Genomic DNA, 16,948 nt, shown 5'->3' with positions numbered 1-16,948 from the left:
GAACGTTGCAGGAGATTACTTCTTTACCTCTCTGCCCCTGGGCTCTCCCAGTGCTGCCTGCCGTCAGCTGCTCCTGTCTTCAGCAGGCTTTGAGGAAAGGTGGAGAAAACCCTATCTCGGCACAAATAGGAATTTCACCAGAGACACTTGGATTATCATGGTTAAGGCCAAAGAGTTTGGCAGGTGGCTTAAAAAAAGAACCAGGGCTAGAAGCTGTCCGGTTTTGTCTTTTGTTTCTGAGTTCCTAAAGTTTAAGATTACTTTTGTTTTAATCACCCATGTGGAGAACATAATTGTTCCAGCTTTTTCTGTTTCTCCCCTTTCATCAGTCATTTCTGCTTCTGTCAATGAAGAAAGACCGGCTTCCGAGAAATCTCCAGGTCCCAGATTTATCACTGAAAAGTCTCTTTGAGGTAAGGTAGCTTCTTGACATGCACGGTTTCAAGTCAGACCTTTTCCCACTTATGGTGACTGGGACTCTCCCCTTCAGCTGCCTCACTGCAGATTTGTTGTTTATGATGATTGTAGGCTGTGGCCACAGCGAATCAGGACTTTACTGATTCTAAATTCTTTGGGTAGGGGCTGGGATGAGGAGGAATTGGATGAAGGCAATCAAAAGGCACCAGCTTCCAGTTATATGATAAATAAGTATTAGGGATGATAAATAAGTACAGCTTGATAAATATAATTTACACTGCTATGTGTTATGTATGAAAGTTGTTAAGAGAGTAAATCCTAAGAGTTATCATCACAAAAACATTTTTTTAAATTTAATTTTGCATCTCTGTGAGATGAAGGATATTCACTAAACTTGTAATAATCATTTCTCAATGTACCTGAGTCAAATTATTATGCTATACACCTTAAATGTGTACAGCTCCTTATGTCTATTATATATGAATAAAACTTGAAGGGAAGAACCCAGACTTTATGGGGAAGGAGAGTCTGAAGTTTCATATTGATGTGGCAGCTGCCATAATTCTTCTGTGTGTGTTTTTCCCCCTAGAAATATGTCTTCATCGGACATTATGAGAAAGTGGAACAGGTGCCCAGGTTAGTGCAGTGGCTCATCTGCATGGGTGCAAATGTGGAGAGCATAGGACCGTACCCTCTGCACACCCTCATGCGCCTCTGCATCCAAGCCGGTGAGTTCTTTCCCAGTGGAAAACAGGGAAAACAGAGTTCTTGCCCCTCCACGCTGCCCTCCAGCTCAGACCTCGGGGACTGTGCTTAACCCAGTGAAACCAGAATGTGGCCACGTAAATGTGGAATATTCAGATGATCTGAATAGTCAGCGATTGGATTATTCAAATATATGAAGGCAGAAAGGAGATGGTACCACTTTTCCTTTCTCCTGGGATCTCACAGCTACAGGAGGCCTGCACTGAAAGGATTCTGTGTTCTCAGACAGATGCTGGCAGCAGACTGGGGCCCTGGGATTCAGAAATGGGCCTTGGGACAGACAGCCTTGGCTGGACAGAGCTCTCAGGGGAGCTGTGGAATTTCTTCCTGCTGGCTAAGTCAGCCGTGGTCTTTTTCCGAGTTCATTTTTCCCTCTCAACCAGAGGACCAACTAATGTGTATGTGGGGGGAATCCCAAGGTAAAAATTGACTATTGCTGATACAGTTGGCTTGTTGGTGTGTTTTTTTTTTTTTTTTAAAGTAATCTTGTTTTCATATATATATATGAACTTTCTTGCATTTTTACTCTTTATCACCTGGCTATAGGATTTCAATTTTAAAATATTTTTTATCATTAAAACACACACACATACAATATCCACATTTATACCTTAGATAGAAACCTGTTATTTTTTGTCTTCAAAGCATCAGTGTTGGACACTGACCCAAACAATCTTAGAGCCAGAAGGAACCAAGAGGACTTGTCTACACTGTTTTCCCTTTCTAGGCTGTAGCATCTTCTCAGGATAGGACTGGCATGGCCAGGGGCTTAAAGACCTAAGCCACCATCTTTGCTTTAGCCAGATTTACCCTGTCATTATGCATTTTATCTACTGGAGAATCCATACGAGCATTTACTTTCACACATTTTGGTGACTAAATTATTTAAAAGTATAAAGTCTGAATAAAAGCAATCTAATCCAATGCTCCCAGTTTCAAATTAGCAGTGTCTCTGGGTATGACAGTCACAGTCCCTCTCTGTGTCTACTTTTTAAGTTTGTTCCTGTGGTTACAGGCAGGTGTGGATAAGATCAAGTCTTCGCATTTAGGCCTGATTCTCTTCTCAGAGGAAACCTCTGACATGGTGACAAATGGTGTCCACAGAGTTGGCAGAACTGTGTGGCTTTTTCAGAACCCACTGGAAGGAATCTAGGAGAGGGCTTTGAAATCTCTGTCCTATCTATAGACATGCAGTGGGGAGCTGTTGGTGCCCTGCCCTGGTCCTCTGTGACCAGTGCCCCCATCTCCTGCTGCACCACAGCTGCCTTGTTCGCCAGTGAGCTGCTGTTTGCCAGTAGGCACCCCCTCCCTCCCTGGGGCTGGGTCTGTAGCTCTCGACTGACTGCCACTGGGGTGCAGGAGAGCACCTGCCTCAAGGTGGGTCAGTGCTGTGGTGCAGTTCCTGATCCACAAGCTCCCTGTGGGTGGAGGCTGAAGGCCGCTCAGCTGAGGCCGCATCTCTGCTTGCTTCCATCCCCTGCCCTGCTTCCCTCCTCTCTTTCTCCCCAGCTCCCTCTGCCAATAAATCACACATACAAGAATCCTTGTCACAGGCTGTGCTTCTGGAAAGTGGGGCTTCCCCAGTAGCTTGGTGGGTAAAAACTTTGCCTGCAATGTAGGAGACATAGGAGACATAGATTTGACCCCTTGGTTCGGGAAGATTCCCCTGGAGGAGGAAATGGCAACCCACTCCAGTATTCTTGCCTGAGAAATCCCATGGACATAGGAGCCTGGTGGGCTATAGTCCAAAGGGTCGCAAAGAGCTGGATACGACTGAGCAGCTCAGCACAGCTCTGCTTCTAGGGAATTGAACTTAAGTCTTCTATGAATAACTTCCTGTGACTTGTGCTTTCAACACACACATTTTGGGACTTCCCTGGCAGTCCAGTGATTAAGATCTCCAATGCAGGGGGTCGCAGATTTGATCCCTGGTCAGGGAACTAAGATCCCACATGCTGCGTGGTGTGGCCACAGGTTTTTAAAAAAGAAAAAGAAAAAACACCGACACACAAACTCTTGTCTCCACGCCTGTGTGTGGCCAGGGACAGTGTATGCTGGATGCCCCCTTGGGCTCCCTTGGTGTGTACCGCGGTGTGCTTTGCTGCTTTCTGGTCTGTTGGAAATAACACCAGTCATTCATTCCTTCAGGGGAAAGCCATCTTTTCAGGTGGTTAATGGACTACAAGCCCGAGTTGAAAGATCACATCAACCAGAAGGATGAGGATGGCTGCACTGTCCTCCACGTGGTTGCCGCCCACTCCCCAGGGTACCTCACCAAGCGTAAGTGGCAGCACCTTTCAGACTCAGGTGTAGGGAACCCACACGACTGACCACTTTACCTATTCCATCCTGTGACGGGCTTTAATAATTAAAAATATCAAATTATGCGCCCCCCCCTTTTTTTTTATTTTCAGTTTGCTTTTCAGAAAAAAAAGTTTTTTCTGATATGTTTTGTGCTTGAAAGTCTTACCTAGTGATAACTCTTCTGGAGAAAAAGTACTTACATAGATTTAAATTTAAAAAAATTCTGTGACTCCAGACTAAGTATTAATTTTTTTCTGGATTTAATTATTACAAAATTATTATTACTACAGAGAACACTAAAACAACCTAAGTATATTAAATTTTCTGTAAGTAGTTATGAAAGATAAAAAAAAAAATTGGCGGAAGAAGATAGGAGGATCGTGGGTCGTGGTACCTTCTCAAAGGGGCTTGCCAGCTACTTAATCTTCCCTTAGGCTGGTACTCTGGAAATCAGGCTTGTTCACCACCTTTGGGGCAACTTTGGTAATTGCGTTGGTTCTCTCTACTGTGTAACAGATCATCATAAACTTAGTGACTTAAAATGACACTCATTTATTAGCTCACTACTTTATAGGTCACTAGTCCAGTGTGATCTGACTGTTTTGCTCGGAATCTCTCCCGGCTGAAATCAAGGTGTTGACTGGGGCTGCATTCTCATCTGGAGTTCTGGGCCTTCCTTCAGGCCCCCATGATTGTGGCAGAATCTGGTTCCTTGTGTTTGTAGGACTATTGTTCAGGCGCTAAGACACGTCTGACCCTTTGTGACCCCCTGGACTGCAGCGTGCCAGGCTTCCCTGTCCTTCACTGTCTCCCGGAGCTTGCTCAAACTCATGTCCATTGAGTCAGTGATGCCATCCAACCATCTCATCCTCTGCCACCCCCTTCTCCTCCTGCCCTCAATCTTTCCAAACATCAGGGTCTTTTCCAACGAGTCAGCTCTTCACATCAGGTAGCCATAGCATTGGAGCTTCAGCTTCAGCATCAGTCCTTCCAATGAATATTCAGGGTTGTTTCCTTTAGGGTTGACTGGTTGGATCTCCTTGCTGTACTAGGGACTCTTAAGAGCCTTCTCCATCACCACAGTTCAAAAGCATCAATTCTTCGGCACTCAGCTTTCTTCACAGTCCAACTCTCACATACATACATGACTACTAGAAAAGCCATAGCTTCGACTAGACAGGCTTTTGTTGGCAAAGTGATGTCTCTGCTTTTTAATATGTTGTCTAGGAGCAAGTGTCTTTTAATTTCATGGCTATAGTCACTGTCCTCAAGTGATTTTGGAGCCCAATAAAATAAAATCTGTCCCTATTTCCGCTTTTTCCCCATCAATTTCCCATGAAGGGATGGGACCAGATGCCATGATCTTTGTTTTTTGATTGTTGAGTTTTAAGCCAACTTTTTCACTCTCCTTCAGCCTCCTCAAGAGGCCTTTTAGTTTTTATCTCTCTGCAGTTAGAGTCGTATCATCTGCGTAACAGAGGTTGTTGATATTTCTCCTGGCTACCTTGATTTCAGCCTGTGATTCATCCACCCCAGCATTTTGCATGATGTACTCTGCATATAAGTTAAATAAGCAGAGTGACAACATCAGCCTTGTTGTACTCCTTTCCCAATTTTGAATCAGTCTGTTGTTTCATGTCTGGTTCTAACTGTTGCTTCTTGACCTGCATACAGGTTTCTCAGGAGGCAGGTCAGGTGGTCTCGTATTACCATCTCTTTAAAGATTTTCCAGTTTGTTGTGATCCATACAGTCAAAGGCTTTAGAGTATTCAGTGAAGCGGAAGTAAATGTTTTTCTGGAATTCCTTTGCTTTTTCTATGATCCAACGAATGTTGGCAGTTTGATCTCTGGTTCTTGTGCCTTTTCTAAACCCAGCTTGAACATCTGGAATTTCTTGGTTCACACACTGCTGGAGCCCAACTTGAAGGATTTTGAGCATTACCTAGCTAGCATGTGAAATGAGTGCAATTGTGTGGTAGTTTGAACATGCTTTGGCATTGCCCTTTTTTGGGATTGGAATGAAAACTGGCCTTTTTCCAGTCCTGTGGCCACTGCTGAGTTTTCCAGATTTGCTGGCATATTGAGTGTAGCACTTTCACAGCATCATCTTTTAGGATTTGCAATAGCTCAGCTGGAATTCCGTCACTTCTACTAGCTTTGTTCGTAGTAATGCTTCCTAAGGCCCACTTGACTTAATACTCCAGGATGTCTGGCTCTAGGTGAGTGATCACACCATCATGATTATCTGGGTCATTAAGATGTTTTTGTATTGTTCTTCAGTGTATTCTTGCCACCTCTTCTTAATCTCTTCTGCTTCAGTTAGGTCCTTACCATTTCTGTCCTTTATCATATCCATCCTTGTATGAAATGTTCTCTTGATATCTCCAATTTCCTTGAAGACATCTCTAGTCTTTCCAGTTCTGTTGTTTTCCTCTATTTCTTTCCATTCTTCACTTAAGAAGGCTTTCTTATCTCTCTGTTCTCTTGAACTCTGCATTCAGTTGGGTATATCTTTCCCTTTCTCAACTGCCTTTCGCTTCTCTTCTTTTCTCAGCTACTTGTAAAGCCTCCTCAGACAACCACTTTGCCTTCTTGCATTTCTTTTGCTTTGGGATGGTTTTGGTCACCACCTCCTGTACAATGTTACGAACCTCTGTCCGTAGTTCTTCAGGTACTCTGTCTACCAAATCTAACACCTTGAATATATTCATAAGCTCCACTGTATAATCATAAGAGATTTGATTTAGGTCATACCTGAATGGTCTAGTGGTTTTCCCTACTTTCTTCAATTTAAGCCTGATTTTGCAATAAGGAGCTCATGATCTAAGCCACAGTCTTGTTTTTGCTGACTGTATAGGGCTTCTCCATCTTTGGCTGCAAAGAATATAATCAATCTGATTTTGGTATTGACCGTCTGGTGATGTCCATGTGTAGAGTCAATCTCTTGTGTTATTGGAAGAGAGTGTTTGCTATGACCAGTGCGTTCTCTTTGCAAAACTCTGTCAGCCTTTCCCCTGCTTCATTTTTATTCCAGGGCCAAACTTGCCTATTACTCCAGGTATCTCTTGACTTCCTACTTTGGCATTCCAATTCTCTATGATGAAAAGGACATCTTTTTTTGGTGTTAGTTCTAGAAGGTCTTGTAGGTCTTCATAAAACTGTTCAACTTCAGCTTCTTTGGCATTATTGGTTGGGACCTAGACTTGGATTACTGTGATACTGAATGGTTTGCCTTGGAAATGAACAGAGATCATTCTGTAATTTTTGAGATTGCACCCAAGTACTGCATTTCGGACTCTTTTGTTGTATATGAGAGTTACTCCATATCTGCAAAGAGATTCTTGTCCACGGTAGTAGATACAATGGTCCTTTGAATTAAATTCGCCCATTCCTGTCCATTTTAGTTCACTGATTCCTGAGATACTGATGTTCACTCTTGCCATCTCCTGCTTGACCACTTCCAATTTACCTTGATTCATGGACCTAACATTCTAGGTTCCTATGCAACATTGTTCTTTATAGCATTGGACTTTACTTTCACCGCCACGTTTGGGGTGGTGATCTCATCCACAGCTGGGCATCATTTCCTCGTTGGTCCAGCCTCATCATTCTTTCTGGAGCTATTAGTAATTGCCTACCCTACTTCCCTAGTAGCATATAGGATACCTTCTGCCCTGGGAAGGCTCATCTTCTGGTATCATATCTTTTTGCCTTTTCACACTGCTCACGAGTTTCTTGTGGCAAAAATAGTGGAGTGGTTTGCCATTCCCTTCTCCCGTGAACCACATTTTATCAGAACTCTCCACTGTGACCCATACGTCCTGGGCAGCCCTGCACAGAATGGCTTATAGCTTCACTGAGTTATGCAAGCCTGTTCTCCACGACAAGGCTGTGATCCATGAAGGGGTTGTAGGACCGAGGGCCCCGTTTTCTTGCTGGCTGTCGGCCAGAGGCTGCTGTCAGTTTCCATAGACCACACACATTCTTTGTCTAATGGCCTCCTCTGTCTTCAAAGCCAGCAGGGGAGAACTTCTTGTGCATCAGATCCCTCATACTCTGAATCTCTGGGCCCTTCCATCTCTGACCTCTAGACCTTTGACCTTTAGGGCTCATGTGATCAGACCAGGTTAATCTCCCCATCTTAAGGTCAACTGCTTTGGGAAGTTAAATACATTTGCAAAGTCTCATCACAGCAGAGTTTAGATTAATATTAAATTGATAACTGGGAGAAGGTGTGTGTATACCAGGGGTTGAGAGTCTCAGGGTCTGAGAATTTTGCCTTTCACAGTGCAATACTTGATGGGTGAGAAGTATGACTTTTAAATTTTGCCTTATTTTTGTAAAATGAGAGGCGAGCAGTTGTGAGTGGGGAGATGGGAAAGGACAGCATCAAAAGCAGGATGGTACCTGGTGTAGAGGTGCTCTGTCAAGGTGGTTAATTGTCAGAAAGCAAGTGTTTGGAAGCTGGGAATCAGGCACTAATTCTTGTAACTCTCGGTGGTCACATAAGTCTTCGTACCTCCAGGAATATACCTGTTACATTCTGAAAACAGTTGCATCTGTGATCACAGAGACCCCTTGATGCTTGGCAAATAAATGTTAAAGCAGCAAATGGAGCCAGCAGCCAGAGGTGGGGTTAACGAAGGTTCAAACAGTGAAGAAAACCCTGGTGCAAAAGCAGTTGCCACTTTCTTCTCTTGTCCCCAGACTGTCTTTTTTTTTTTTTTGGAAGTATGTTCTGTTTCCTCTCTAAGGAATAAAGAAATCTGAAGGCACAGCTTGCTGTCATCCTTACAGCTGTAACTGTTGCCTAGTAACAAGAGTCCCCCTCTCCTTGCTTGTTGCCAAGGAGATGGGAGAAAGGTAGAGAGGAGTGCACTTCTGAACCTCTTAAAAGCTATTGTCCTTCCCACTCCACATAGGACTCCTGGCTCCTGGGACTCGGCTGGATTGCCCAAGGCCAGCAGTTCAGCTTCTGTAAACAGAGGGACTGTGGTCCCCTTGCCCCAGCTCAGGCTGGGAACCGGGCGGACGTGTGCTCATGGGGACATCTCCTTATGGAAGAAACCGTGACAACCCCCCCTTCTCACTTTGGCCTGCTCTAGGGCAAACAGAGGATGTACAGATGCTCCTGGGCTTTGGGGCTGACCCCACCCTGGTGGATCGACAGTCCCGGTCTGCTGTGGATGTGCTGAAGAGGAACAAGAACTTCAGAGCCATTGACAAAATCAACAGCCACTTGGAAAAGCTGGCAGCGTGTTCTAAGGACCTCTCAGGTACAGCTTCCGGGGAATTAACTTTTTCGAGGGGGCAAAACTGGTTCTGTGAAATTAGGTACAAATCAGTATATCTTGTCTTAGTACATGAAGATGAAAATGAGACCTCCCAGTCTTTGGAAAGCTTGCGTGCTCTTTTTGAAAGACAGAGTGAGACAACTGTTATTTAAAAAGTGTCTACTACATTCTAGGAACTTGGCCAAGTCTACCCTTGGGCAGTAAGCGTGACTTTTTTTTTTTCCATGCATGCACATAGTAAAAAAGAAAAAAATCAGAACAGGAGATAACAAAAATCAAGCCCACTTCTGAGAAACAACCACAGACAACAGTTAAAAGTACATTTGTAATTCTATTTCTTAATCTGTCAATTTGGATAGCATCTATGGACTAACTGCTATAAAGATAAAATGCAGCAAGTCAGCCCTTGTTGTTGAATTTTGCCTAGTAAAGTGATCTGTGCCATTTACATTCTGTTCCTTAATTCTGGATTTTCTGTGCTTCACCTATAGACCGATTCTAAAAATTGAAAAAACATTAAATTGCCTGTATATGGAAGTATGATTTCTACAACTAGTCGCATATTGCACCCAATGAGAAGAATCATCAAATGCCCTGAAAACTTTGCTCTTGAAATATTATACTCTCTAAGCATCCTCGTTTGGTGAAGCATACAAACACATCATTGTGTGTGTATGTGTGTGTACAGATGTATCAGTACACACAAATGATTTTAGGTCTGTTTAGACTCTTATTTAGACTGTAGCCCCAGCACACATATGCTTTTTTTAGGTCTTGCACTCATATGCAGCGCTTGTGGTTCATGCTGTCTGTCTAGATTTCTCTCTCGCTGTGCTGAGTACCAACTCCAGTAAGTTTTTCAGTGAGGAGGTGTGCAGACTTACAGGGTTTTTGAAAATGTCTTTATTCTGTCCTTAGCTTGAGAATTGGTCTGCATTTAGGCCTTGCATTTCATCGATCCTCAGTTGCACTTTCCCCCCACATTTTGCCGTCTTTGAATTGGATTGTGCTTCATGATCAGTGATGTGTCGCAGTTTAATGGCAGCCGTTTCTGGTGTGTGACAGTCTGTGATCTCTTGGACTTGTGAAATATGCTGTAAAACCTTGTTCCTCACAACTTTGTATTCTCACCTCCATTACTGATTAGAAGTGATGTCAGTCTTATTTATTGTCCCTTCTAGAATTTCCTGTCCTTAGAGTTCTGGAATTTCCCTGGGCTGTATCTAGGTGTGGGTCCTTATTCATTCCTCTTGCTTAGCACCTTACGATCCCTTTTAGTCTAACTTTTTTTTAGCTCAGGGAAATGATCTTCTATCATTTTTGTTTCCTTCCACTGTCTCTTTGCCACCACTTTCACCACTCCCCCTCTGCTTTCCTTAATGCTTTCTCTCTTTTTTTTCTTTCCAGATCGTTAGGACTTTAGCTTTTCCTTTTATAATTTAGCTTGTCTATTGCATTTTTTAAATTTGAAACTCAGTTTTAATTTCTAAGAACTCTATCTGGTTCTGTTTCTTTCTTTCTTTCTTTCTTTTTTTTTACTTTAAAAACTTGTGTGCCTACATAAGTATCCCGGCCCCCTTCCTTTAATTAAGAAGGAGGAAAACGCGCCTGCTGCTATCTTTGTTGTTGCTGTTGTTACTCTAGAGTCTATGGTCACGTCATAGAGTAGATAGGATTTCTTGGCTGTTTTATGTTCAGGAGGATCATTTCTTTTTCTGCCATTGATTGAAAACTCCTTGGATCCTGTTAGCAGTTATGGATTCAAGGAGTCCAGTACTTCCTAGGCCTCGTCAGGTATTCAAAAGGGGAATCATCATCAAGTGGATAAAATGAGGACTAAGCATCTTTCAGACGTTGAGATAGAAATCAGTGGGGCTCTGCTGGGTGTGGGATGATAGGCATCCACGAGGATTCCTTTACCCAGCCCTCCCTCCCTTTGTTATCCTCCTTTGGATTTTTAAGTGGATCTTCCATATGTTAGATTTACAAAGAAGGAGAAAAGCACACACATGTATTTTTTTGAAGTTCGACATGACATGGCAGTCGAGCCCTCCTAAGAAAACAAAGAGACGGTCAGAGAAGTGGTGAAACCTAGTCTTTTCCTATTGCTTTGAGCACATAGAGGCCGTCTAGAAAAGCAGCTGTACTATTGGGAAGGGGGCCCTAAAAGAGGATGTGAAAAAAGAGGATGTGAATGTTGGCAGTTCTTAGACACAGAAACATAACATGAATGGGGGATTGTTTTTATCGTTTTCCCCTGAGTCTGGAAGACTATTTTGCCTCTTATCTCCTGGGATTTAATTTCCCCAGCAATGATCAGGCAAGCTTTCAGGTGCGGGGGAAAAAAAATCTTTCAGGTGAAAGGAGGGAGAGCAAAGGTCAGAAGAACTTGGAAAAGATGAGTGCTAGAGTCCCAGTTCCTCTCTGGGCGGGGGGCATGAACATCCATGATGTCTGGACCATGTCTAAGTCATTTTGGGTGCTTAGGTCATTTTGAATAGGCTATCTTCCACCTGGCCACAGTGGGGTTTGTTTCCATCACCACCTCCTGGAAAATTGACCCCTCCACCCTCAACACATACAGACAGACAGGATTCCTTCACCCACTCACTCAACATTCAAAAAACTAAGATCATGGCATCTGGTCCCATTACTTCATGGCAAATAGATGGGGAAACAGTGGAAACAGTGACAGACTTTATTTTCTTGGGCTCCAAAATCACTGCAGATGGTGATTGCAGCCATGAAATTACAGGATGCTTGCTCCTTGGAAAAAAAGCTATGACAAACCTAGACAGCATATTAAAAAGCAGAGACATCATTTGCCAACAAAGCTTTGTCTGTCTAGTCAAAGCTATGGTTTTTCATGTATGGATGTGAGAGTTGGACTGTGAAGAAAGCTGAGCAGCAAAATTGATGCTTTTGATCTCTGGTGTTGGAGAAGGCTCTTGAGAGTCCCTAGTACAGCAAGGAGATCAAACCAGTCAATCCTAAAGGAAATCAGTCCTAAATATTCCTTGGAAGGACTGACGCTGAAGCTGAAACTCTAATAGTTTGGCCACCTGATGTGAAAAAGCCAACTCATTGGAAAAGACCATGATGCTGGGAAAGATTGAAGGCAGGAGGAAAAGGGGGCGCGACAGAGGATGAGATGGTTGGATGGCATCACCGACTCAATGGACATGAGTTTGAGCAAATTCTGGGAGATAGTGAAACACAGGGAAGCCTGGCGTGCTGCAGTCCATGGGGCTGCAAAGAGTCGGATGCGGCTGAGCGACTGAGCAACGACAACAACAAGCAACTGAAGAACTGAAATTTTATTTAATTAACTTTATTTTTATGTAATTAAGTTAGTGGGCCTCTGTACTGGACAGGGTCACTTTAGACTTTAACCCAGAATGGTTTTCTGTGCAGAGTAGCAGTTGAGAAGACAGTGGGGGGGAAGGGCAGAAGGAGGGCCTGGGGCCATGGGAATGAAGGTAGATCTTCATAAAAATGAAGATTGTATGGATTTTAATCTCTCCCCATTCACACGTTAGTGGGCACAATGGAAGCATTATTTTTAGGAGGAGATGCTACCTAGGGGTTGGTACCCTTGTTCCTGACCTGAGTTTAACTTGATGGGGTTTTTTAAAAAATTCATTTATTTATTTTTAGGGCTTCCCCTGTGGTTCAGTGGTAAAGAACCCACTTGCCAATGCAGGAGATGTGAGTTTGATCTCTGGGTTGGCAAGATGGCCTGGAGGAGGAAATGGCAACCCACTCCAGTATTCTTGCTTGGGAAATCCCATGGACAGAGGAACCTGGTGGGCTACAGTCCATGGGGTCACAAATGAGTCAGACACAACTTTGCAACTAAACCACAACAACAGTTTGTTTGTTTTTGACTGTGCTGGGGCTTCACTGCTGTGCACAAGCCTCTCATTGTGGTGGCTTCTCTTGTTGCAGAGCATAGGCTCTAGGCGAAGGGGCTTCAGGCGGTGAGACCTACGGGCTCGCAGGCTCTAGAGCACGAGCTCAGTAGTGGCGGTGCAGGGGCTTTAGTTGCTCCGAGGAATGTGGAATCTTTCTGGACCAGAGATTGAGCCCACGTACGCTGCATTGGCAGGCAGATTCTTGTCCACTGTACCACCAGGGAAGTCCGCTTGATGGGTTTCATTTTTCACATCTGTGGTCCTGAGTAAAGCATCTTTAGGACACTAGCTTGTGTGCCCAGATGAACAAGCTAGGATATAGGCTAGGATAAAAGATGTTCTCACCTTTGGCTCTTTCTGGCGGTTACTTTGCCCCATTCTGATGAAAATGGAGATGGTTATCTTTGGGTGGCTTTTGCATGTAGGTGAGAAAGCCTGAAAATATAGGGTCTTGGTGAAGATTTCTGCTGTTCTCTAAATAAGAACTTCCATTAACGTGCACGTGAATCCTTTGGGAGCCTTTTAAATGCAGATTTTGATTCAGCAGATTCAGGGCCTTTCTCACTAGCTGCCTGGGGAAGGCAGGGCCCACAGGGCGGTAGGGAGGTTAGGGGCAGGGTGAACCTGCGAGGTCGGGGTCCTGTCTTTCCCTGCCTCTCAGGACAACCACTAGATGGCGGCATGTCCACCTTTTTGAGCAGCTGGACTGCTGTCAGTACCTAGGAGACCGGCGCCTCTATTGTCATTGTTCTCCGTCGGTGGTGACTTTTCCTTTGATTCACTGGTGCATGGCTTTTCAGAGAATAAATCCAGGCATCTGAAGCCTTTCTCTCTGGTCCTCCCCGAGGCACCAGCTGCCTTCTGCTCTGTAAAGGTGCCTCGTGCCCAGGACTAAGAGGACTCTGACCTTCTCTGTGTGTGTTTCCCCCATAGATGGAGCCTGTGACACAGAGGCCATAGTGTGTCAACCTCGAGTTGCTTAGCACCACAAAATGCCCTCTTTTTCAGTAAATGAAGGCATGCGATATTGATGATACTTTTTACTTATTATAAAATCAATAGATTCTTTTTTAAAAAAAGAAAATATTCTTCATAAACCCACCTGCCTGGAAACATTAATATAGTTGTGATTTAGTCATTTACTCTTATTCCATGCATTTACACTGATATATTTTAATTTTCTTTTATGAAAATGGGATGGCTACATAAATTTCACTTGATAAAGCGTTTGTAATAAAGCTTGTCAGTTTCATCTTTTTTACCTCGAAAGGAAGATTTCTTACAAAAGCAAAATCTCCTTTTGAAATGATATATTTCTGGTTTTTTAACAAGAAGAATCTGCCTGTAATGCAGGAGACATAGGAGATGTGGGTTTGATCCCTGGGTCAGGAAGATCCTCTGGAGGAGGAAATGGCACCCACTCCAGTATTCTTCCCTGGAAAATCTCATGGACAGAGGAACCTAATGGGCTATAATCTATGTGGTCACAAAGAGTCAGACACACCTGAGCAACTAACATACACAGCAAGAACTATTACAGCTGAGCACTATTGCAGCTTTAAAAGATCGCTTTTAATTTTTAATTTTGAATCTGCTTGTATATATCTATTAAATATGACCATTGTAGAAAATTTGTAAAAATATCATTTTATATAAGCACAGAGGGACTTGGTTAGGATTCCACACTTACACTGCAAGGGGCACACGTTCAATCCCTAGTCGGGGAACTAAGATCCCACATGTCTTGGGAAGCAGCCAAAAAAGAGAAAAATAAATAGATTTTTTTAATAAATAAAAATAAAAACAAAACTTTATTGTAATTATACTTTGGCATATTTTTATCTAGTCTTTTGGTTGTTCATTACTTACATAGTCATCTTTTTTTTAAAAAACCTGTGACTATAATGTATGAACAACCTTATAACCTAAAGTTTCTTCTCTCTCTTAAGCTTATAGAAAATTTAGGAAAAAGCAGACAAGTTCAGAGTAATAAATCATGTGCACCTACCCAGAGATGCCGACCCACAGCTACCACTGTCAGTGTTTCAGCACATTTCCTTTTATGCTCTTCTGTGTGGCTGATATCACTCTCTAGTTTCTTGCCTGATTTCTGTACCTTTCTCTGGTCTATAACCACCTTCTTACTTATTCTGAACCACACAGCCACGCATTATTATACAACTGCATCTAACTGCCTCTGCTGTCAAGCTTGGTAATCTTTCTGTTCAGTTTCAAATGACTTTTATACTAAACTAACTGCCCTGGTGGAAGAATGATGCCCTGAGGCAGGAGGCAGGGGTCAAGTGGCCAGGTTTCCATCCTGATTGTGCATTATCACAGTTTTCTGTGTCTTCAGAGGCATTCTAGGATGAAGGTGGGATGCCAGGCCCAGCGGTATTGTTCAGTCACTGTTACACCACACGGTTCATGTTCTCTGCCTCAGAGCCGGCTGCTTGCTTAGGTGATGTGGGTCTTCCCGTGCCAAGGATTTCCACTTCCTTTTCTCTAGAGGTTAGTGCCAGAGTGCTCTTGCTTCTGTCTGGCACTGGAAAGTCTCTTGATTAGAAGGCAGCAGGGGTTTGCCCGGGAAGTTGCTCTGTGTGTGTGCGCGTTTCTGGCTCTCTGACCCAGCCTTTTGAGAGGCGAGCCAGGTGTGTATCAGAAGGCACAGCAGGTTGTGTAGGAGCTCTGCTTGGGTCCCTCCCACTGCTGTGTGCTCCCTGATGGGGTTCACTTCGCACAGCCCACCCTAAGGCTCGTTCTCAAGGAGAACAACCTAAGGGCTTATGGAGCCTGCTTTGCTCAGGCTCCTTCAAACCAGAAGTGCCTGGGATTCATAGCCTCTAGGAGGTTGGTGACATTGTACAGGAGACAGGGATCAAGACCATCCCCATGGAAAAGAAATGCAAAAAAGCAAAACGGCTGTCTGGGGAGGCCTTACAAATAGCTGTGAAAAGAAGAGAGACGAAAAACAAAGGAGAAAAGGAAAGATACAAGCATCTAAATGCAGAATTCCAAAGAATAGCAAGAAGAGATAAGAAAGCCTTCTTCAGTGAACAATGCAAAGAAATAGAGGAAAAGAACAGAATGGGAAAGACTAGAGATCTCTTCAAGAAAATTAGAGATACCAAGGGAACATTTCATGCAAAGATGGGCTCGATAAAGGACAGAAATGGTATGGACCTAACAGAAGCAGAAGATATTAAGAAGAGGTGGCAAGAGTACACAGAAGAACTGTACAAAAAAAGATCTTCACGACCTGGATAATCACGATGGTGTGATCACTCCTCTAGAGCCAGACATCCTGGAATGTGAAGTCAAGTGGGCCTTGGAAAACATCACTACGAACAAAGCTAGTGGAGGTGTTGGAATTCCAGTTGAGCTATGTCAAATCCTAAAAGATGATGCTGTGAAAGTGCTGCACTCAATATGCCAGCAAATTTGGAAAACTCAGCAGTGGCCACAGGACTGGAAAAGGTCAGTTTTCATTCCAATCCCAAAGAAAGGCAATGCCAAAGAATGCTCAAACTACCGCACAATTGCACTCATCTCACATGCTAGTAAAGTTATGCTCAAAATTCTCCAAGCCAGGCTTCAGCAATATGTGAACCGTGAACTTCCTGATGTTCAAGCTGGTTTTCGAAAAGGCAGAGGAACCAGAGATCAAATTGCCAACATCCGCTGGATCATGGATAAAGCAAGAGAGTTCCAGGAAAACATCTATTTCTGCTTTATTGACTATGCCACAGCCTTTGACTGTATGGATCACAATAAACTGTGGAAAATTCTGAAAGAGATGGGAATACCAGACCACCTTACCTGGCTCTTGAGAAATCTGTATGCAGCTCAGGAAGCAACAGTTAGAACTGGACATGGAACAACAGACTGGTTCCAAATAGGAAAAGGAGTACATCAAGGCTGTATATTGTCACCCTGCTTATTTAACTTATATGCAGAGTACATCATGAGAAACGCTGGACTGGAAGAAACACAAGTTGGAGTCAAGATTGCCGGGAGAAATATCAATAACCTCAGATATGCAGATGACACCACCCTTATGGCAGAAAGTGAAGAGGAGCTAAAAAGCCTCTTGATGAAAGTGAAAGAGGAGAGTAAAAAAGTTGGCTTAAAGCTCAACATTCAGAAAACGAAGATCAACATCCAGTCCCAACACTTCATGGGAAATAAATGGGGAAACAGTGGAAACAGTGTCAGACTTTATTTTTTTGGGCTCCAAAATCACTGCAGATGGTG

The 16,948-nt window shown here is 43.5% G+C and overlaps 1 protein-coding gene across 1 annotated transcript in view; it reads left to right on the top strand.

Annotated features, from left to right (window-relative positions):
• Positions 1–16,948, top strand: part of TRANK1 (tetratricopeptide repeat and ankyrin repeat containing 1) — a 95,993-nt gene that overhangs the window by 33,538 nt on the left and 45,507 nt on the right. Inside the window, exons 7-10 of the mRNA XM_052635914.1 lie at positions 330–413; positions 1,007–1,145; positions 3,331–3,462; positions 8,592–8,762. Of these exons, the coding sequence (XP_052491874.1) occupies positions 330–413; positions 1,007–1,145; positions 3,331–3,462; positions 8,592–8,762 (526 nt within the window). The remainder of the gene's footprint in view (positions 1–329; positions 414–1,006; positions 1,146–3,330; positions 3,463–8,591; positions 8,763–16,948) is intronic.

Source organism: Budorcas taxicolor, chromosome 1, assembly GCF_023091745.1.
Source record: "Budorcas taxicolor isolate Tak-1 chromosome 1, Takin1.1, whole genome shotgun sequence".
NCBI lineage: Eukaryota > Metazoa > Chordata > Mammalia > Artiodactyla > Bovidae > Budorcas > Budorcas taxicolor.
Note: the sequence above shows the minus strand (reverse complement) of the source record. Positions and strands in the feature narration are given on the sequence as shown.